Source organism: Sitophilus oryzae, unplaced genomic scaffold, assembly GCF_002938485.1.
Source record: "Sitophilus oryzae breed Bouriz unplaced genomic scaffold, Soryzae_2.0 scaffold_1400_pilon_pilon, whole genome shotgun sequence".
Lineage (NCBI taxonomy): Eukaryota > Metazoa > Arthropoda > Insecta > Coleoptera > Curculionidae > Sitophilus > Sitophilus oryzae.
In genome coordinates, this window is record NW_022146061.1 from 459689 (window position 1) to 483929 (window position 24241).

Below are 24241 nucleotides of genomic sequence, written 5' to 3' on the forward strand. Positions count from 1 at the left end.
ACTCCATTTACAAAACTTTGGGCGTATTACATCGGTCTTGTTTTATTATAATAAACGATGTTTAAATATTTGACTTATAAATAAGAACTTTAAATAATAAATAATATTTCACATGTTTGGCTTTAATTTTATTTAATAATTGTATATATTATACTGTTAAATCTTATTTTTTACACATCACAAACGATAATTTGTTATTAGTATTGTGAATTTGCGTAAAAAATAATATTTAATAATCAAATTTAATTATTTTAGAGTAAAATTATTCAGTAAATACGCTCATTTAAAAAGCCCGTGCTTCGATCTATTTAAAACAAGCCCTACTCAATAGATGGCGCCACTTCTGTAGGACCATTTTTCAGTATGGCAGAGTCCATTCTTTTTCTAGCTAGGTATATTCTTTGGACTGGACCTACATGCCAAATTTCAATTTCCTACAATGAAAGGAAGTTGTTCTAATTTAGCTTACAAGATTTGCCCCGAACGATACATAGTTACATACAAAGCAAGTTAAATAAAAGCTTTGTTCTTGTTAAAAAAGTTGCTCTTGAAAACTACAACTATGTTTTTAAATTCATTGTTATTTTCGTCTTCAGCACCCCAAAATTAGCTAGTAAATGTACTACCATCAATAAACTAAAATTTGTTGTCCAGTGATTATTTGCTTATTTAAAAAATCTTTTAGTAATAAATCAAACAAGTTATAATTATGAAAAAAAATGCTCACCATTTTTTGTGGCCGTGGCCACTGGAGAATTCGTAAAACTAGTTTGTGCGTCTAGCGCTGGTCTTCGGGGCGGTTTCCTTATCCCTCTCCGCGCCCTCGCTTTCGCAGCGAAGTATATTCGGATATAGACGAAGACCATAATGCACGACGGAATGTAGAATGAGCCCAGTGCTGAATAGAGCACGTAGCCTAGTTCTTCGCTGAGCTGAAACAAAATATACTAGTTTGAAAAAAGAATAAACATGTTATAGTAAAATCGAAATTACATTTTGGCAGCATATCTAGATTAACTAAAAGCATTTTATAAATATATATAGAATTATACAGGGTATTCCCCAAAAAAGTTACTCATCAAAGTTGTTGTTTTTTCTATGGAATATGGAATGTGGATGTTGACATATTTCACATTTTGTGAAAATGAAGAGTAAATTTTAAATTTCCATAACAGCTATCTAAATTTTAGTTGACCTTATATAGCTTGATGTTTAATTACAGTAACCATTGTGTGTTAAACCGAATTGAAATTTGACCCGAAAAGTTATGCTGGGTGAGACAAAATTAATATAGAACATTAGTCAAGTACATTTAAAAGCAAGTTACCCAATATATTTTTCCGGTGTTCAATGGGGAATTCATATATCTTCAAATTATTATTAAGGTTGCCTACTCCTCAGACAGTATCTTCCTAGATATTTTAATTTTTATGATTTTGCATCAGTAGATCTTTATTATTTGAAAAAATCTAGCGTGGCTGTGTGATATACCTGTTGTTAATTTAACAAAAATTAAAGATTGTAGAGTAAAATACCCAACGGTAATAAAAAGATACACGTTTAAAATATATTTTAATTATTACAGAATTAAAACAAGATATAAACCTATAGTTATGTGACAAAAATTAGCTAGATGAAATCAAATGCTCAAAAGGCTTCATTTTCTGTTAACTGCATAAAATGATTGTCTTTTCAAAAGGATCTTTTTATTTTAAAAGGCATATGTGGAGTTCGATCTCGAAAAGCAGCAACAATAATTTCTGTCATGTTGTCGACAATAGTTTGTCGAGTTTTGTAAACACTGTCCTTAACATAAAATCAGGAGCATTTAAGTATTCTATTAATAATTGGTGAATGCACACTGCAGCTAATAGTCATTTAAAAACCTATTACAACAGTATCACAGTTTCGGTGGAATGGCATCATTAAATGAAACTGAAGATAATCAAAATTGATTAAATGAAACTGTTTAAGTGATATGTTCAAAAGCCAGTAACTCGGAAATGGTTGGTTTGAGGTACATAGTGTGTATTTCGATTTTTGCTTAGGATTAAAGGAAGTATTGAAATATGCAATAATATACAGGGGGTTCTATTTAAAAAAATGAAATTTTGATGTGCCACGACTTTATGACCGACCCTTTATACATGAATTTATTACTCGCCAATAGACATTTAAAAACCCTACAATTTTTGTATTTATTTCCATACATAACAGCGACCCTGTATTTACTTTATATACAGGGTGTCCTAGAAATAAGTGCAAGTATTTTAACTGGTAGTATATTTCGGCCTCAGAAACATGCCTATGACGTATTTTTTGCGAAAAAAAAAATTAAAAATTTGGAATTTTTTGAAAAAAATTTTGGAAATTTTTTTAGTTTAAGTTAAAAAACATGATTTCTTGATAATATGGCAACATAGGTAGTAGCTTAAATTTACATGAAAGAAAATCCAGAAAGGATCCAGTGGTTCTCAAAATTTTAGCAAAAAATCATTTTTTTTTTGGAAATTTTCAAAGTAAAATGTCGGTTATTTTGGACTTATTTGAAAAACGGTAAAGAGAAAAAATGTTTCTTTTGACCAGATCTACCACCCCTTAAAATACTTGCACTTATTTCTGGGACACCCTGTATATTATAGAACATTATACAGGACGTTTCAAAAAACATGTGCCATCTCTCGTGGGGAGATTCCTCACGTAAAAATAAGATTTATTTTTCATATCAACATATGTCTGGTTCTGCTTTGTTTCCTAGCTACAGGGTGTTAAAGTCTTAATATTTTTTCGATTTATTATAATTTTCTTCCAAGTAGGTACTTTTAGCGTTTCACATGAAATTTTGAGGGTAAAAGTTACTATAAATGCGACATATTTTAAGGCTAAAAAAGTGTCGCCATATTCACCAGGGACGTGCATATGGGTTATAACTGGAATGTTTTTTTCAAAAAAAGCAGGTACGCCACTGATTTATTTTTCTTTTTTAAGCGAATTAGTGTAAGCAGTTTGTGTCGATTTCGGCCTCCTTGATGAGATAAAAGCAATTTTTTTAATTTGCCTTGATCCAAGTCTAATAGCAACCTTTAAAAAAATTAATATCACTAACTTGCGATAGTTTTAAATAAGTACTGATTGATTCTTCATCAAAAGATATGAAAAAATTGTCCTATAAACATGGGTATGGAAATGCATAGTTTTAGAGTTACAGATTACTTTTTAAAATTAGTTTTTTTGTAATTATCTTAAATACCATAATTTTTTTATTTGAAATTGCTGTAGGTTGGACTAATAGTAATAATAACTAATAGTATAAGATTTAATAATAAATTAGGTAAAATATATAATTTATTAATCTCATTTTTATTTTAATTTTATTAATTGTGATTAATAAAATTGCGTTTATCTTATCTAGTAGGCCGAATTCGACAAAATATCAAGAGATCACTTTTAATTGGCATTAAACGGCCTACTCAATTTTGATATCAAAAGAGAAAAAGTCAGTGGCGCACATGTTTTTTTTTGAAAAATATTCCAGTGATAACCCATATGCACGTCCCTTAAGGTAAGTGTCCATTTGAGAGAAATTCGTGCGAGTGAATTCGATAGTCACTCCAAAGAGAGTATCCATTTGAGAGCGATTTTAAGAATTTTTGCTATCGGCTAGATAACTAAAAACTCTCCAAATGCTTACTCTCACACATATCTGTCAGGAGGGTATCCATTTGAGATTTCTCTTTCATCAACTGCCTTTCTTTGTGTATTAACGTGTTTTGTGTATTTTTTAATCAATTTAGTTATTCCCTCATATAAAACATATATACAACACATAAATAATGTACAGCATATACATATCATAGAAGATCTGGGTGTCGTCCTTCTTCATCTGTCGCAGCATCATTGACCTGTTGGTACCAGATCCTGGCCAGATGGTATCGAAGGCATTCTTTTCTTAATTATTTCTGTCGTCGATTTCTGGATTTAGTGTATGGTTCTATTTAATATTAACCATTTGATCCTCTTTTTGAATTGTATAAATTTCCATTTTTTACCTCCTCTGCTAAACTATTGAATGTTTGAATTGTTTTTGTTGTTAATCTCTGTGTTAATGTCTTATTTTTTACTTTATGGCATCTAATATGTGACTTTCTCCTTGTTTGGTAATTGTGAACTTCCTTGTTTGTACTTAATTTAATATTTAGCAAGCTATTAAAAAGTATTAATTGTTTTATATCTAGTTCTTGCACTGTATCAAATAATATGTGTGTTGGTGTTCTTTTGTGTAATTTATATATTAATTTTAAAATTTAATTTTGTTGACGTTGCAATGCGTTGAAATTCTTTTCGGCCGTATTACTCCATATATTCATTAAATAGTTCATCCTTGAACCTGCTAGAACTATCACAATACGAAACGTAATCGTATTTGAGAAGTAACTATCCGCTATTAAAAATAATATGCATACACTTGAGAGCAAATCGTTGCGAGTAAACAATTGATAGTAAAATGAATATTCTCCGATAGGTAGTCGCAGACGTGTATCGACATGCGAGAACTACTATCGAGAGTTTCTCGCGCGAGTAATACTCTCAAATGGACACTTACCTTTATGACTTTATCGACACTTTGTTAGCATTAAAATGTGTAGCAATTATAGAAACTTTTACACTCAAAATTTCATTCAAATCACTAAAAGCATTTGGCAACGGCTCAGCTACGTCGAATCACCGGTTCCCATTACAACACCGAAGTTAAGCGGCGTAAGGCGATACTAGCGGATGGACGGGTGACCGGTTCGAAACTCTGTATCGTGCTGTTGTCCAATAAAAGGCAAAAGTGTAAAATCTATTGACACACACTGCTCATTCACGCCGGTTCGAGGCTGGATGAGATCGGATATCTCGTGAGTAAGAGTTGATTTAGACACTTGCCAAGTCGGTAGGCCATTGACCATGATATGGCCGAGGACAGCGGTTCGGATTCCGCGTAAACAAAGTAGGCCCCGTCCAGATTAGCCCTGGCAGCAAAAAGGAGACGTTAACTGAAATTTTTACTTTACTTTCTACTAAAAGTACTTGGAAGAAAATTATAATAAATCGAAAAATTATTAAGACTTAAACAAGCTCCGAAACAAAGCAAAATCGGACCTATGTTGATGTGAAAAATAACTCTTATTTTTACTTGAGAAATCTCCCCATGAGAGATGGCACATATTTTTTGAAACACCCTGTATAACATATATTTACAGAAAGTGGTGTAGACTATGAAACAAAAATAAAAACTTTGAACAAAAAAATTATTTTATCTTTATATTTTACAGTATTTATATTGGTTGCTGAATAAATAAAATAATTTTTATAAGGCAGATGTAAAAGTTTACAGGATATTTTCCCTAAAGACAGGTAAATAAAAAACTTTTCGGGAAAAGAAACCTCATTCATTCCATAATAAGAGTCGCTAAAGCGGTTCTCGCCCACACTTAAAACACGTTTCCTTCATCCATCAAACTTTTACGCTGTTAAATCAAGCGCATTATCTGTATCGCTGCCGGGCTAAGCTCAAGGTACAATTTAATGTTGTAAGAAAGGTTTTTGCTCCCATAAAAAACCGCTTTAAAAATCTCTTTTACAAGTGTATTCCCGTTTTTCTATGGGTTACTGGAAACGAAGGATTTGTTATTATAAAAAACATGCCTTTACTTTAGTGAACTAAAAAACCGTTTCATAAAACCAATATATCGGGTGTTTCTTAAATGTGGCTCACCTCTATAACTTTTTAGTTAAAAAAAGAGATAATATGGTGTGTTAGTATGTGATATACAGGGTGGTCCGAACTGTATTCCGGAAACTTCGGCAGCGTATTCTGCGGTTAAATATAAGCAAAAAAGTTGTATGTCCTGAAATGCTTAGTTTCCGAGATACAGGGCCTAGAAGTTTCATTTTTATTTCGATTTTTTCCAAATAATTCCCGAAGTAAAGTCAATATTTAAATGAAAATTGGTGTCTGGGAGTTATTTGACATGAGAAATTTGATTTTGATTCCAGTCAAAATGATTTCTTTTTGTAGCGGGCGCCATCTACATGTGTTTTGACTGTTTTGAAGAGTAAAAACTTTTCGACCGTTCCTACATAAAACTATTGAGAGAAAAAATATACATTTCCATGACTTTTTACGTAAAAAATGCCTCTTAGTAAAAATCGCTACGAACAACCGTTCTCAAGATATTTAGAATGGAAATAGTTATTTGACTGAAATTATAGATTTGGGAAATTTATATTTTTTTAAATTAACCATAAAATGATCATAAACAATGATGATAATAAAACATTAGTCAACATCACAAATTACCTATAACAGATGCGAAAGAACACCGAATTACGCGTTCAGGTTTCTGTGACCTTCAGAAAGATTTCATAGACAATCCGCATCAATGTATAGTTTGGGTTATTATTTGTTTGGGTGAAAATAATCTGCACCAATATGTTATCGAGGCATACAAAAAGGTCCACAGACTTAGAGACATACGAAAAATCAAGTCCATTTAGCGTGCGTCGCAATTTTCACACCTTAAAAAATTAGTTTTTTATAGCTATAGCAACTGCAGCGACTATGAAAAAAGCTGTGTGATTTTCATAGAAAATAAGGGCACCTGTAATTCATTTGAGAATGTTATAAATCGCTAAAAGAGGTTTCAAATCTCTTGGATTTCTATTAATATTAAATAAATTTTATTAAAAATTGAACTAAAATTGTTAGTATCATTAAAAACAATTCAAATTCAAAAAATTTATCAGTCAAATTCCCTCATTTAAGGTGAATATTAAAGTAAATATAAATACAGCTCATTCTAAGCTCTACTTATCTTTAAGAAAAATTTAAATCATTGTTGCAATTGGGCCTTAATGCCATTTCGAATGAACAATAGTATTAATAATGTACATTATAATAATAATAAATTTTATATCATAGTGTGTATTAAAACTACTAAAACACTTTTAAATTGGTATTATATTAACAACTTTTGTTTTTTAATCCAAAAAAAAGTTACCAATTTTCTCAATCAAAATATTTGTGGTCCTGAAAAGGACCTTCGTTTTCCCATGTTCGTCAAGGTAGGTAATGGGTAAACGGTAAAAAAACAGGATAATGAAATTTAAAAAATTACAAAAATTGTTCAAAAGTGCCTCCCTCTTGCATTAAACAATAACCCAAACGATCATAAAATCCCCTCCTCACATTGGATAACATATCAGGGGTGACAGTGTCAAAGGCATTAAATATTTTCTGCCTTAACTGCTCCAAGTTTTGAATTTCTTCATGGCCGTAAATTTTAGATTTTATGTACCCCCATAAAAAGAAATCATTCACCGAGAAGTCAGGTGAAATTAAACGTCAGTCTAAACAAAACTGTAATTTTTGAAAACTTGTCAAAATTTGGACACACGCTAAATGGACTTGATTTTCCTATGTCTCGAAGTCTGTGGACTTTTCTGTATAATCTCGCAGTAATTTAATAGATTGTTCGTCATATTATATCAGCTCGTAGGTGATTAGGAAAAAAAAGATATTTATAGTATAAAAAATTAATTTATTTAACAAAATTTAATTAAAGATGTGACAAAATAGTTACATTTCTATTGGTTCTATCGGACTTTTTTCAACTATATAAATCTTTATTTTTTGTAAACTTTAATGAATAAAATATTTTCAATCTAATAAATAATTTAATGATGTAAATAAGAGGAAATTTCTCACATGGGTGGTCAAATTCTATAGTTTTCATTATATCAAACAGCCTCTGAACGTTTTCTTCAGTGCAAAACTCATCAAAATTTAATTTAAATAATTTTTCCAGCCTGTAAATAAAATGAACAAATTTTTCCACTTTCATGATCAAAGGCTTTTAAATGGGTAAATAATTTCGAGTTATCCAGAGATTCGGATTTTTTTGCAAATTTTAGACAAATATCACATTGATGTATTTGAACACCCTTTTTAATGATGTAGTCAAACATAATTAAAGGCATTTTGAGTTGAAAACATTTCTCAGAGGCTGTTTGATATAATGAAAACTATAAAATTTGACCACCCATGTGAGAAATTTCCTCTTATTTACATCATTAAATGATTAATTAGATTGAAAATATTTGATGTATTAAAGTTTACAAATAAAGATTTATATAGTCGAAAAAAGTCCGATAGAACCAATAGAAAGGTAACTATTTTGTAACATTTTAATTAAATTTTGTTAAGTAAATAAAATTTTTATACTATAAATCTTTTTTTTCCTTATAAATAAACACATTTGCATCCCATTTTAAATAAGATATACAAATTACCAAAACTTAGAAATAACAGTTCAAAAGTTCAACAAAAATCCTACACGCGTTTTTAAAAAGAAACATATAACCACGCACTATGTCATTCCAGCAAGCGAATACGACACAGCATAGGTTTCCGAACTAAACGACTGGTGTATTTACACCACTCAATAGGCGTGTCGGGTTTGCCGAGCGGTTTCCCATGCAGTCGCTTTCTTTCGCATCTGTTATCGGTAATTTGTGTCAACATGTTTAATTTATGTTAATGGCGATAGGTATTGATAATTTCGATTCCAAATATCTCGAGAACCATTACTAGTAGCGATTTTAACCAAGAGACCTTTTTTACGTAAAAACGTCGTAAGTGCATATTTTTTTATTCAGTAGTTTTATGCAGGTACGGACGAAAAGTTATTACTCTTCAAACCAGTTAAAAATATGTAGGTGACGCCCTCTACAAGTAGGAGTCATATTGACATCAAAATCAAATTTCTCATATCAAAAAACTGCCAGACACCAATTTTCAAACAAATATTGTTAATATAATTCATAAGTTATTTGGAAAAAAATCGAAATAAAAATGAAACTTCTACACCCTATATCTCAAAAACTAACAATCAAAAACAAACATTTTCACTTATCTGCAGAATATGCCGCCGGCAAGTTTCCGGAATACTGTTCGGCCCACTTTGAAGATTAGGATTGATTGACGTATTCAACTGTTTTCGGTCTCTTGCTCCAATAACACCTTCGGTATTTACATCATTTGATAGAAAATGAGGCTCTGAATTGCAAGAAATATCATGTGTCAACTTTTGACATCGTTTTCAAAAAAATCGTATTTTAAATTTCATTCTAGAGTTCATAAGGCTGTGTCCATAACGACAATTTGACTCAAAATACCAAGTATGTGGTAGAAAATTATTTGTAAAAAAATACTTTTGCAAATAAGCTAATGAGTCATTGCTTCATTAAATCAAAAAATTGGGGTATGATTACAATTTGGGCATCTTTTAACTGGCTGGGACAACACACGAAAAACATTAGACGATCAAATCTATTTTCCAAAGGCTCCTTGATTAAAAATTAATGTTTTTGACACAGCCATGGCGCTGTAGAGAGATTGAAACTTAAACTACAATTTTTTTAAAGAGAGAATGTCAAAAGTTGGCATATGGTATGTCATTGTATTCAAAGTGTCATTTTCTACCGAATAAAGTTAAAAATACCAAGTGCCATTTAGAAATCTAAAGTTGTAGTAATTTTCGGTGAAACAGAAAGTGACCGAAAACACTTAAATACGTGAATCAGTTCTGATTTGTACTTTAATAATAACGTACTTAACGTACCTAACATACTTTAATAATAACATAAACAGAATAAATATAGTTATTTTTTATACAAGACGATAAAATGGTATTTTATAAAAATAAATGGTATTTTATCGTCTACCGAAAAGATTAATTCACGAGCGATGAATTAATTTCGGGAGACGATAATGCAATTTTATCGTTGTGTAAAAAACAATACTTTTTCCACAGCGAGTTACGTTTTAAAAAATATTCAGAAATTATTATTTCAAGGAATTTATTACGGGTAGAAAAAATATTGTGCTGGGTTGGCGTTGGTTTCTATGTAATTCGACATTCTATGTGTTTTGAGTCAATATTTTTTAATTTTCTCATTCATATTCTCATTCTCTTTCGTATCTATTGCTGATTGAATTGGAGCCAGAAATGGGTCAAAACGAAATAAGTAAATTACCAACAGATATTGAGGCTGAGGCGACAAACGCCATATCCAAACTACTTCCATATAAATCCCGAATAACTTATGAAAAGGAATAAAAAAAAATCAAAAATGGAAGCAATTAAAAAACGTGCGTGAAGAAATAAAGTTTTTAACCTATCCTCGCTGTTAAAATATCATTTAATCTACCCTTGCGGTTAAAGTAGTATTTTATCTACTCTTTTTGATAGATATAAGGCAATTTTAAGCGTTGCTATGGAAAAAAAGTATTTAAACTTTCATTGTCACTCTTCTATATTAACCACAGTCACCCCTCGTTCGAAACAAATCAGTTTAAAAAGCGTCAATTTTTTTGTACGGCGACTTTTCACCATCGCATCGCAATATATTCTTCCCTCGTTTTTTTGTATTCCGATGTTTCGTCCGCAGTTTTCATATGCAAAAGTAGATTAATACGAACATGATGTTTGCGGCTTGAAAATTGGAAATTAAATTGCAACAGGGGACGACGCATTGTTTATGAAAAACGACATAATACATGAGATGGAAAAAACATGAAGGGTGACGTTCAAAATGTCCGCACAAATTGGAATATGGTGGAATGAAAAATATGTGAAAGGAATTTTTTATTAAACACATGAAATATTAAACATCATGATTTTTTTTATTTATTATATATTATTTATTTAAACAAAAAATGTTATTTCCGTAGTTTTTGTCGAGAATTATCCCAAGTTTTCAAAAACATTATCTCCTAAATAGATAATATAAAAATAAGAGATCATTTTGAGGTTTAGGATGTTCTGTAGAGCTAAAAATGATTTTTTATGAAAGCGTTTCGAAATTGACAGTTTTTGATATTTATTTGAGATTCGAAATGACATTCTTTTAAGTACTAGTATCTAAAAGTGACACTTGTTTAGGCACTAGTGCCTAAAAGTAAAAAATGAAACGTTAGAAACAATGAAAATATTTATTTATTGTAAATTTTAAAAGTACATTATTCAAATTATTAAAGTGAATACATAGTACATAGTGAGGCATCCAACTTTTCTTCTCTAAGAGAAATGCAAGTTGTAGGAGTCGGAATAAGTAAATTTCTTGTACTGGCAATGCTGGTAGCTTCTGCTTCTACGTGAACTGCTTTTAATTTATTATTTGGCGTATCTTTCTGTCCCATGATTCTTTTTGCTATTTCGGTTTTCTGTTCAATTGAATTTTCAATGTAACCTTCAGCAACCGAGCTTTATCGCCAACCTCCATGTCGCTCTAAAACTGTTATGTCCGCTCCTGAATCTGCCAGCATTGTTCTGCAACAATGCTGCGCCGGAAACAATGACCAGTGTATTTAATGGCGTTGGAGAGTCCAAGAAATTCCGCAATCTTTTTTGGCACAGCTCCAATTGTATTGATTCCAACCGGCAGGGTACAGCATTGACTTTTTCGATACGTCAAGAAAAATCGCTGATGTGTCACATTGAGTGGTCGAAGTTTTGCGTACTTACGAAATACATGTAAGAAATTGATACCATCTATCGGTCCCACAGTAATCGTATACACTCTTGGAAAATGAGTTTTTGTATTCGGAATCTTCACACGAGTAAATGACTGACAATCTCTAATGGCATCTACGGTCAAAAACGTGATTTCTTCACTCCTACATGCTCCAAATACTCCATCGATCAAGACAACTTTAGCTAACAGGAATTCTTTGTCATTGGCTTCTTTCATAAAGCGTTCTATTTCCAGTTTTGTAAGTACTTTTGATTTCTTTGCCTGATATCCGGAAGCTTTTCTTTTTAAAAATGCAATAAAGTTTGTGAATTTACTAATATCTAAGTTTCTGTTCAGGTAAATCATGGTGCGGAACATCGAATATTTACTCCACAGAGTTGACGGCTTTAAGGTAGTGAATAACTTCAGGAAATAGGCTAGCAATACCTTTTCTGTGAAATTCTCAACATGTTTTTCTTTGACCCAGGTTTCAAAGTTGTTGTAGGTGGTCTCGTATAAGTTTTTCGACTTCTCGGGCACTAACGTGGATAGCGCAGTTACAGCAGCTTGTTGAAAATCCAAAGACTCGTCATTATGACTCATTTTTTCACAGAACTTTGTAGGAAATACGGCGACGTTTGAACCTGACAGAACTTTGTCATTAAGCAATGCATAAACAATGCCTTAGAAGCCGATTACCAGAACATTTTAAAAAATGTTAAAAATAAATAATAAAAATAGCATGAAAATCTCAAATTATCCGCTTCCAAAAAAAATCTTCTATGAAATTCGTGGCGAAGAGAGTGTTTTACAGTACGTCTGCTGGATCTGTGTCTATGAAAGGAATGCGGACAAAAAATATTTAAATAAACAGGAATATATTTTATACGTCGACTTGACGAGTACGGCACCGCAAATCGCTCCGCCCACTCATTTTATTGGCTACTTTAATTTGTCGAATTTTTATTGGTGGGACGCGTCGTCTAATTTTTTACGAAAAACATCAAGAGAATATCGTTTCCCCTCTCACGGATACCCCGTAGCTACAGAACGGACAGACGTACTGTAATCACTCGACGCATTTGACAATTTTGCGTCCCGTGCTTAAAACACATTTATTTCGCAACTTGTTACATAAATAGCTATTCTTTTTTATATCAAAAAGCTAAACAAAGAAAACCAAAAAAGCACATGATATCTTCTCCGAAAGAAGTGTTCTGTGTTTAATTATTCTTATACAGAAGTAGAAAACAGTTCTTTATACAGAAGTAGAAAACAGAAAAAAAATTAAATTTTATTTTTATCAGATTTACGATACTTTTAAGACAAATAATCTGTTTTGAAGTAAAGGTACACTTTAGGCGAGAGCCTATGTTTTACAAAATATTCAGAGCTGCAAGTTGACAGAAATTTAAGAGTCCATCACTAGTCTGAAAAACTAGCAAAATAAGCGTTCGACATTTAACGTTCTATGTAAAACTGGCTAGGTGTTTTTATAGAAATGAAGAAGGAAATGAAAGATAAAGGATTATACTATATCCGTTTTGTAGCACATTTTTAGACAATTTCTTTATTTTTAAGATTTTGATGGTTAAACATCAACAAAATATTCTTTATGTTTGAACTAAATTTTCTCGAAAATAGACATAATTTTAAATTCAGTTACAATACGGGAATAGATTGAAGTTTTGTCATTACAGTGTTATACAGGGTGTCCCAGAAATAAGTGCAAATATTTTAACTGGTAGTATAGTTCAATCCCACAAACACGCCTATGAGGTTTTTTTGCGAAAAAAAAAGTTTTTCTTGACATTTTCCGGGAAATTTGAAAAAACTTTTTAGTGCCACTTGTTTATTCACCTGAGATTTCCCTACGGTGTATCTAAACCTTGCAGTGTTGCAACCTCCTATTTTATCGACATTCTACATAATTCGGCGGAACATAGTTCTACATTTATAAATTCATAGACAAATTTCTACTCAAAAAATTAGGAATGTTAAATTTAATCTTTTATCAGTGCTCATTATTAATAATTATAGAAAAAAAAAACACATTAATTATTTTTAGTACTTACCCTTTCAATGAAAACTTAACAAAAACCACCGAAAATTAACTAAAACATTACGTTTATGACGTTTAGGAAAACCTTTGTTATGCTGCAAAATAACTTTATTTTGGAATAAATTTAATAAAATGATTCATATTATTCACAATCAGGTCACAAAAAATATATTCCTAAAATGTTTATCGTAATTTAGTTTATCGTCAATTCAAGAAATTTAGAAAACAGCCCAACGAATAATCGATTCATTTTTGTTTTGTTTGTTTTCTTTTATGTTTCTCTGTTTTATTTGAACCACTGTTTTACAAAACACCTTGAAAAGTGCACATTACTTTGAAAACTTTTCTGAATGAATAAATGTTGAGAGTTTCTTATCGCCACTTTACGAACTACTTTCAAATCTAAGAAAATACCTAAGAACTAAATCTAAGAATTACTTTCAATCTAAGAAAATACATGTTTCACTCAACAATTTTAAATAGGTATTTTATTTTTTCGCTATTTTTTCGATGTATTTTGACAATTCCATGGACAGCCTAACCGTCAGCCAAGAGCGCCGCGTGTGAACTGGTCCTTTGAGTTGCCGGTCGCCGCGCCGTCGTGGCGGGCTTGCGTCAGACGACGATGTTAAGCAACGTTGCCGTAGTTTCAACAATTTCAAATTCAAGACATTCGAAGCAATCAAATTCATATTAAATTTTAAAAATAAAACAGAGAAACATGAAAGGAAACAAACAAAACAAAAATTAATTGATTATTCGTCGGGCCGTTTTCGATGTATTGAATTCTGAATTACGATAAACATTTTAGAATTTTTTTTTGTGACCTTATCAATAACCAATTCATTTGTGTTTTGTTTGTTTCCTTTCATGTTTTTCTGTTTTATTTCTAAAATTTAATAAGAATTTGATTGCTTCGAGTGTCTTGAATTTGAAATTGTTGAAACTACGGCAACCTCGCATGACGCAAGCTCGACACGGCGGCGCGACAAAGGAGCAGTTACCAGTGATGCGCGAGTCTCTTGGCCGACGCGACGGTTGTGCTGTCGATGGAATTGTCGAAATACATAGAAAAAATAGCGAAAAAACAAAATACTTATTTAAAATTTTTGAGTGAAACATGTATTTTCTTAGACTGAAAGTAGTTCGGAAAGTGGCGGTAAGAGACAATAATTCTCAACGTTTATTCATTCAGAAAGGTATTCAAAGTAATGTGTGCTTTTCAAGGTGTTTTGTAAATCAGTGGTTCAAATTGTGATGAGGCCTACATGAAAATAATGTGTTAAAAATGGGGACTGTTATTTTAGTAATTATTATAATAGCATGTACAAGTAAAGCAGCATAGTGAAGTGTATTTTAGTTAGGTGTATATCGAAAAAGAGAACTGTCACAGTTACATCGATCTGTCATCTTTTTTAATGTTGGGTAAGTTTTTTAATTTAACTTTTTTAACACATTATTAAACATTTAACTTTTAATTTATTTTATGTAATAATATCACAATCTTAAAAATGTAATGCATCTCTGCAAACTCCTCAGGTGTTGTGATTTTCTGATTTACTTTTAAAATATACTTTCTTGTCCCTATGGCAACACAGTGCGTCGAATTAACTGAAATCCGGGCTTGATCCGGGTAATTGGATGTAGTTGGCGATATCTGCCGGCGGTTCTCAAAATGTTGCGATTATTATTTTAAATTTTCAATGTTAAATAACTCGGTTATTTTCAATTTATTTTAAAAATGGTAAAGAGAACCTTAAAATATCTGCACTTATTTCTGGGATACCCTGTATAATTTATATGGTTTTGTAACAAATTGCTTGCTATTTTATGGCAAATTCTGAAGCTCTGTAAACCTTAATCAAGTCTTAATCAAATCACGTGTGTTTGGAATTTCGGGTGTGACTTAACACGACAGGATCGGGCTAAGCCCCTTAGGCAGATTTCTGAAATATATATTTCCTTCGGCTACACACCCGCTTTACCCGACCTTTGAGAGCGACCCGAAAATACAGCGTAATAGACTCTTAAATTTCAAGTCATTTTAAAACTGAGCTGTTACTGCTCAGAAAGTATTACACTCAATGTAAAATAGCATAACCAATATTTCTTTTTCATAACACGATATATCACAAATTGAAGAATATTTAAATTTAGAAATTTCAAAAAAATATCTGCGTGGTGGCTCTTTGTCCCAAAAACCATGTTAGACCCTGTATCTCGAAAGCAAAACAACTTAGGATACACGTTTATTTTATTTATATGACCTTTTTACATTAAAAATATTTGCAAAGTCACCCCGTAAAATATAGGATACTTATTCATAAACATTCTGTTGCTAAAATTAAATTAAAATAAAATTTTTCCTAAAAAGAGTTCAATCGTTTTTTTATAAATACCACAATGAATTTTATGTGAAATAGTTTCATAATTAAACTGTTTGAACCTTCCCCCTCTTGATTAGGTCGAGCGTTTCTGTACTTAATATAATATTACGGTACTTGATACACCGATAGACTAAGTTTCGATGACACTTTGACTCCGTAATCTGTAACGCCCGGTAATAAACACGCTTTTCGCCCTTCTGGCCCTTGTTTGCCAATACACTTAGCCTTTTGGGCACGACAAATCCCAGAACCGTTATTGTTCATTAAGAAAGGCCCAAGTGTTTCCTGCCAGCGGATTAAATCCATGTCGGAAACTTGTGACAGATAAATCTAGCAAGAAATATTATAAAATAGAGTTTTCTTGGGTTTATACTTTTGTTATATTTAATTTAACAATTATTTAGACTGTATATTTTTTAGGAATGTAAAAATATTAAATAATTTTCTAGTATCTATAAAATTAACTTTATCATTTATCAGCTCACAGAGAATAAAAAAAAAAGACAGGAAGACTAAGCAACAAAAATGTTAGAGAAATTAAGTAAATAATGAAAATTTAAAGAATAAAAACAGAAAAAATTAGAAAAATAAACAGTTAATTAAAAAAAATGAGATATTAAAATTATAAAATAAAAACATTGCACATCATTGCTCTTTATGAAATATACAGGATTGTTCACCACATACGACACGGAGTATTGTAGCTAAATGATTAGATTTTTACAAATTGTAAGTTTTGGATTTGTTGGAGAGAGCTACAATTTAAAAATATTTTTACAAGATACAGAGTGTGCCAAATAAATAAAAAATATCAAAGTTGTATTTTTTTAAATGGAACACCCTGTATATTGTTACATTTTTAGTTTCTACCATTAAAATAAAGGTAAATTTGATAAAGGTTTCCCGCACTTTCATCTTACCGTTATGGAAATATTTTCAATTTTGTGAAATTGCAGTCAAAATTTTAAGGCTTCATTTCTCCAAGGGTATAAAAGTTTTTAATACTAAATATTTACTGTAATTTATTTATTGATCAGTTATTGTGTTTTAATAATAAAAATTAAACTACCTTATACAGAGTGTCTAAAATTTTATTTTAAATAATTACTAGCTTTAAACGGCAATAACTTGTTTAATTTAAACGGAACACCCTGTATATTTTATAAGACTCAGATGCACAATTTAATTGTCTATCAAATTGTATTATACCATTTTTTACCTATCTCTTCAAGTTTCCGTAGAAAATGCATTTTCTTGTAATTTAAAACTCATTTATCAATATACCCATGGAATACTGACATTTTAGATTATTTTTAAAGATATACCAAATTTTTAAAGAATACAGATACTAATATTGTCGATATAGTTTGTTTATTTCATTAAAAAGTAAAAAAAACTGTTTAAATATTTGTTAAATAGGACCAATTAATATGATTCTAGTATTCAAACTACATTAATTGACTGTTTGCGTTGATTAATAATAATTGCTCCAAATACTAAAAAACTGAATTTTGTATCTGTATTAGAGAGTGTGGTAAAAAGTAACACCTTAAAAATGATTTAATTTTTTGACCAATGCTTATTTAACAGATACATTCATTTTCATAACTTATTATTATATTGATTTCTGATTCAAATCCACATTTATTTAGAATAATTATTTATTAACGAACATAAGTATGTAATTAATTAGTATTTGAGCGGAAATAATGGTGGTATATTTAATTAATGGTATACTCTTTTATAAAGATTTAAGTAGTTTTCTTTTTGCATACAAATATGGGCTAGTAATATTATAATTTTGCTAAAAACGATAATATTACTAGCCTGTACATTTTGTACATTTGCTGCTTTAAAAACAATTTAAAATGTCAATATTCCATAGGTATATTGATAAATGAGGTCTAAATTATAAGAAAATGCATTTTCTACGAAAACTTGAAGGGATAGGTAAAAAGTGGTATATACAATTTGATAGACAATTAAATTTTGGATCTGATTTTCCTAAAATATACAGGGCGTTCCATTTAAATTAAACAAGTTATTGCCGTTTAAATCTAGAAATAATTTAAAATAAATTTTTAGACACTCTGTATAAGGTGCTATTATTTTTATTATTGCAACACAATAACTGATCAATAAATAAACTTCAGTAAATATTTAGTATTGAAAACTCTCATACCCTTGGAGAAATGAAGCCTTAAAATTATTACTGCAATTTCACAAAAATGAAAATATTTCAAAAACGGTAAGGTTTAAGTGTAATAAACCTTAATCAAATTTACCTTTATGTTAATCGTAGCAACTAAAAATGTAATAATATACAGGGGGTTCCATTTAAAAAAATACAACTTTGATATTTTTTATTTATTTGGGACACTCTGTATCTTGTAAAAATATTTTTAAATTGTAGCTCTAATAGTCCTTCAACGAACCCAAAACTTACTATTTGTAAAAATATAATCATTTACCTACAATACTCCGTGTCATATGTGGTGAACAACCCTGTAGAATGTAAAATGTTTAAACAATAAATCTAATAGTATTGATACGTTATATAAACATATTCTAAAATTATTATTTATAAAATATTTTAAATTTAGATATAATTACTTTAGAACGTTTGACGTATGAATACGAGTACTAGTTTTTCCTCTTTTTTTTTAGCATTTTTTCAAGTCTTTAAAATTATTTTTGTGTTTTACAGTTTTCTTTTTCAAACCTGTATGTTAAAATTAAATTGAAACTGCAATATAAAAATGCAATTTCAAACATACATATTTAATTTTAGCTTATTCTCATTCTATATACTTTTTAACGTATATAATATGTAGTTTCTTTCAGAAAGTTTAAGCTAGTGTAGAACCTGTTTTTACGATGAAATTCAGAGACGATAGTTTACAGCTTGCTAAATAAAAATGTCGGCCTTGAAGCAAAGACCGTCAGATAAAAAGACAATATTTTCCAACACGTGTCTCGTGTCATCACTTTGTTCCTTTTTTTTTACTTTTATTGCTAGAATTTCCATTAAGATAGAGTGGAGTTTTATAGTGTTTTAGATATATGGTTTGGTTTGGTTTCACAGAAATTTTTATTCTAGATAATATAAAACAATCGAAAAAAGTTAAGGATATTGTGTATTCGCTAGGAAGAATTTTTTTCAGAAAAAATGTGTTATAGCTATTAATACCTATGTCGTTTATATTTAAAAAGATACTGTTTGTAAACATAAAAAATAGTACCCAAACAAATAAAAAGCATTATCATTAAAAATGTACAGAGTGGGTCAAATTCGACGCTTTTAAATCGAAACACCCTTTTCTATAGGAGATAGACGAAAACTAATCACGGTGTCTGGAGCTCAATTTTCATCAAAAATATGATGGTGAAAACCGCACATCAATATTTGTTACCGTTTCGGAGTTACGGGGTGTTTTTCAAAAATATGCATTTTTACCAAATCGCTGTAACTTTTTTGCTATGGAAAATTTTGTATTTTTATAAAAACATTTCCAAAGCACCTTTTTACGTAGAATTTAATGGTTTAAGTATAATTTTTTGAAATTAATAATTTAAGAATTATCAACAGAAAATTTGATTTTTTATATGGGATACCCTGTATATTTTTAATTTTTTGAAAAGAATTTAAAATTACCTTTCCAAAAATATAACACACTTGATATTTTGCTCGATTCCTCTTCGAGATATAGAGTATATAAAAATTCGCCCTTTTTAAATAAGTAGGCTTTGAACGGCACCGGCTGTAATGCAAAAAAATTCTAGTTGTGAGCATCAATTAAAACGAAAATAATATTTGCTATGGGAGATGCAGAATTTTATAACAATTTAAAATATATTTAACCAACATCAACACATTTAAACTATATCTAATAACAATAAAAATAAATAGCAAACCATGACCTGAGATTTTGCTATAGGCGTTCGACATATCGACCGTGTTATGTTATGGACAGACGGGGCAGTTTTTGAACATTTCTCGCGGAATCCATTAATTCAGTGGGGGGTGAAAGATACCCTCTCATAACTGCTAAGTATTTCTAATTCTTGTCTAGATTATACGGAAGAATAAGGAACCTTTATTCTTCCGCAAATATATCCATAGGATTAGATCCATGGGCACTAAGTCAGGCGGCCTCGACGGCCAACGGCTGGGATCTTGGTTAGCTATTCAATTATTCTTGAAATTGGCTGCAAAAATTTGCTGATAACTTCAGCGTTCAGAGGCGGTGCGTCGTCTTGCTAGAAAAATATGTTTTCGAGTTCCATTAAGGGCATATCATCAATAAGTGGTCCAAAGCCTACTAGTTTAAAGTGGAGAACTTTTAAAAATTCTGTATTTCGAAGGGGATTATAACAAAATATCAAGTGTGCTATATTTTTGGAGAGGCAATTTTAAGTTATTTTCAGTTAATTAAAAATATTGAGGGTGTCCCAAATAAAAAATCAATTTTTCTGTTGATAACTCTTAAATTATTAATTCTAAAAAAATTATACTCAAACCATTAAATTCTACGTAAAAAGGTGCTTTGGAAATGTTTTCACTAGTAATACCACTAGAGGTCAAATTATTTCCGGAAATTTTTTCAAGCCCATGAATATTTTGAAAATTATCCCCAGTCGAAGACGAGGGATAATTTTCTAAAAATATTCATGAGCGAGAAAAAATGTCCGGATTTATTCGATTTTATTCGGTAAGAAAATTCCACACCAAATTGTGTTTGAAAATCAAATAATTAAAATGTGTTTTTCGCTTCTTGGTCGAATTGATTATTTAGTTACTATGACAACTAAGAGACACCCAAATTTAAAAACTATTTCAGTTTTGAAGCTGTCAAGCGGCACGGCTTAAAAAAAATGTTTCGCTTCGGTCATGAAAGCAAAGAAAATATTCGCCAGGAGATTAAGCAGTTGACACCCGCGAATACTAGGAAATCGAAGTCAAGCGTATGGAAGCAGTTTACAAACTTTCATCTCAGCTTTGTAATTGAAATGTATCAAAATTATCATGTAAACAAATAAAAACCAGTCTCTCAAAAATATATTCTGTCATTATAAACGTCAAAAAATTTCCAGTATAATTCGCTGTTGGGTGCCCACAAGGAAAAAATTTTCACTAAAATTTATCCGTTGCCATGGTGATTTATCAAAAAAACACGTTTTGATTGGTTAAAAATTACAGGTGTGGAATTTTCATAGAAATACAACATTTTCCATAGTAAAAAAGTTACAGCGATTTTTTAAAAATACACATTTTTGAAAAACACCCCGTAACTTCGAAACGGTAACAGATATTGATGTGCGGTTTTCACCATCATATTTGTGATGAAAATTGAGCTCCAGACACCGATATTAGTTTTCGTCTATCTCCTAAGAAAAGGGTGTTTCCATTTAAAAGCGTCGAATTTGACCCACCCTGTACATTTAATTTTTGTTTAGAATACAATTTGTTTGCGTGTTGCTAAGCGGCAGTTTGCGATATTGTGGTTATTCTGTCATCGATAATATGAACAGACGTCATTTAACAGTAGAGCCATTGGGTTGCTTCTTGGCGGTCCGCGATTCTCCAATGATGTCATCAGCATAAATTTCACCTGTCATTGTACCTTCACAGACATACAATTCTGTTCGGCCTCCGTAGAAAAATCCACCCCAGACCATTACACCTCTAAGTCAAAAGGGATGCCCTACTTGAACATATCGGTAGTTAAGTCTTGTATTTCTTAGTTTCCACACACGAACTGTACGTCTGTCAGTACGAAGACAAAAGCGGCTTTCATCGCTGAACATCGCAGTATGCCATTCGTCATTCCAGTTAGCTCTTTCATTACACCAGAGCAAACGTTGAGCTTTATGACCTCAACCTGACTCTTGCGGTCAACGGAGGGCGTCTTATAGGCCTATAACAATGGAAACCTGCTTTTCTAATCGATTTAAGACCGTCCGAGGGGTAATACGTACTCTGCTGGCAGCTAAATGGTCCTGGATGAGCTACGTGTAGTTTCTTGCAGGATCCATCCTAGCTCCTCTCAGTAAGCTTCGGTCCTCCCTAGCATTTGTCGACCTTGGTCGACCTTCCCTATGCCTATCCATGACGGATAATCCATGACAGATATCCTTATTAAACCAAACTAATTAAAACTTTAAATCGATCAGCCATATCAATCTATCGCGCACCGCCAAGAATCAACCCAATGACTTGATTTGTTTCCTTTATTGTTAGATGACGTCTGTTCATATTATCGATGACAGAATAACCACAATTCTCCACAAACAAGTTCTATTCTAAAAAAAATTAAATGTACATTTTTGATGACAATGTTGGGTGCAATTGTTTATGTTTACAAACAGTATTTTTTTTAAACAAAAACGACATAGGTATTAAGAGTTATAACACGTTTTTTCTGAAAAATTTTCTTCCTAGCGAAAACACAATATCTTTAACTTTTCGATTAGTTTAGTATAGCATACGTTATAACAAAGTTCTACAACATAGTTATAACATCAGTTCAAAGATCTAACTATAATAGGAAAGTTTTTAAAGATAAGACTCCCTAATTTACCAAATTACGATAAACCTATCCTCAATTATTTGACCAAGACCCTCAATGAAAAAAAAAAGTTATACACCTCAATGAGAAAAATAGAATAGATAAAACCAACTACACAGGGTGAGTCTTAAATAAGTGAAAATATTTTCAGGGCTGGTAGATCTCGATATAAGAAACACATTTTCTCTTTACCGTTTATAATTTACTTTGAAAATTTCTAAAAAAAATGGAATTTTCTCTTAAATTTTGAGAACTGCTGGATCTTTTCTGGGTTTTCTTTCTTCTAAGTTTAATCTATTACCTATGATTTGGCATTTTTTACATCCTATGTTTTTGATGGAATAGATTTTATACTCACCATGCAAGAACAAAACGGTAGAGATTCAAAACCATCACCCGTCCATCAACTCACGTCCATTTAACTTCGCTGAACTAGGCTGTTTGCCACACTGTAGTATAGTATAATTCTACTTTGTTAAAAATATACTTTTTTACATTCCTTCAAAATTTCTCACGAAATAACTCTCGAACACTCAGAAATGCTTTTTTAAAAATTTATTTATTACAAAAAAATTGGTTTTAGTACATGTGTATGCTATGATGGTTGACAATCAACTGCTTAATTAAAATGAATTAGAATAAAAAGTAAAAAGTATATGTCAGCTTAATTGTCTTGGTGGGAACGGCTGTCTCTCTTCTTCTTATTGAAGGATAGGAATCTTCTGATATATTTCCTCCCTCTGTAGATTCAAATCCAAGGGTTACAGTGGGATTTGAACATCTAATGGATTTTCTTGACGTACGGGCTTCTTGTAGACATATCTTGATATGAATCTTCTGATTAAATAAAAACTAATCAATAAGATTATTGATATATAGATAAAGATTGTCCAGATACTAGGAGATGTTGAAAAATCAGTATTATCTATTTTCGGCTGATTTTGAAGTATTTTTCCTCTTATATCTTGTAGTTCGTCTAACTCGACATTTTCCAGTGATATTGTTAGGTCCATATTTTGTGGCGAACTGGTTAGGGTGTTTATCTTTGGGTAGTTAAAACTTTGTTTAGAATATATCTCAGTGTTCTTAACTCTTTGGTTAGGAGTTGAGAGTTCACATCCCTCTGGAATATGAATTATAAGGCTTCCGTTTACTTTCAAAATTTCTTCTTGATGGTGGCAGTGTAACTTGATATTTTCTTCATCGGGGATTATAAAAATCCACTGATTTGAATTTTCGATATGTTTGATGATCGGCCGGTTGACGCGAACATTGTGTTTTTGACAAGTGGAAAGGTTTTTTAAGCTCAAAAACTGGACAGTGCAGGGGTTGACTTCTTGGATTTCTAGTAGTTCCACTTCATTGCATAGGTATTGCTCTTGGAAGATCTTCGTGCAGGAATCGCTCGAGTACGCGTAGTACAATTTATTCATTATTAGAAATTTATTTTTTGGAATTACAGCCTTAAACTGACTTTCTCCCATTATTGGTACGGAATAAATGTGAAATAAGTTAAAATCCGAAGGGTGAATAATGGGTATATTTAAGATGTATGTAATTTTATTTTTAAAAGAATAACTTTCTATTTTAATTAACTTTTCTAGTAACAAAACATTTTTATGATCAAGTTCGATAGGTAATAAAAATGTATTTGAGCCACT

General features: G+C 31.0%; 1 protein-coding gene across 1 annotated transcript in view; it reads right to left on the bottom strand.

Annotated features, from left to right (window-relative positions):
* Window positions 1-24013, bottom strand: part of LOC115876128 (alpha-2B adrenergic receptor-like) — a 94276-nt gene extending 70263 nt beyond the window's left edge. Inside the window, exons 1-2 of the mRNA XM_030891817.1 lie at window positions 23735-24013; window positions 728-932 (exon numbers count right to left, since the gene is read on the bottom strand). Of these exons, the coding sequence (XP_030747677.1) occupies window positions 728-932; window positions 23735-24013 (484 nt within the window). The remainder of the gene's footprint in view (window positions 1-727; window positions 933-23734) is intronic.
* Window positions 24014-24241: the final 228 nt, after the last annotated feature.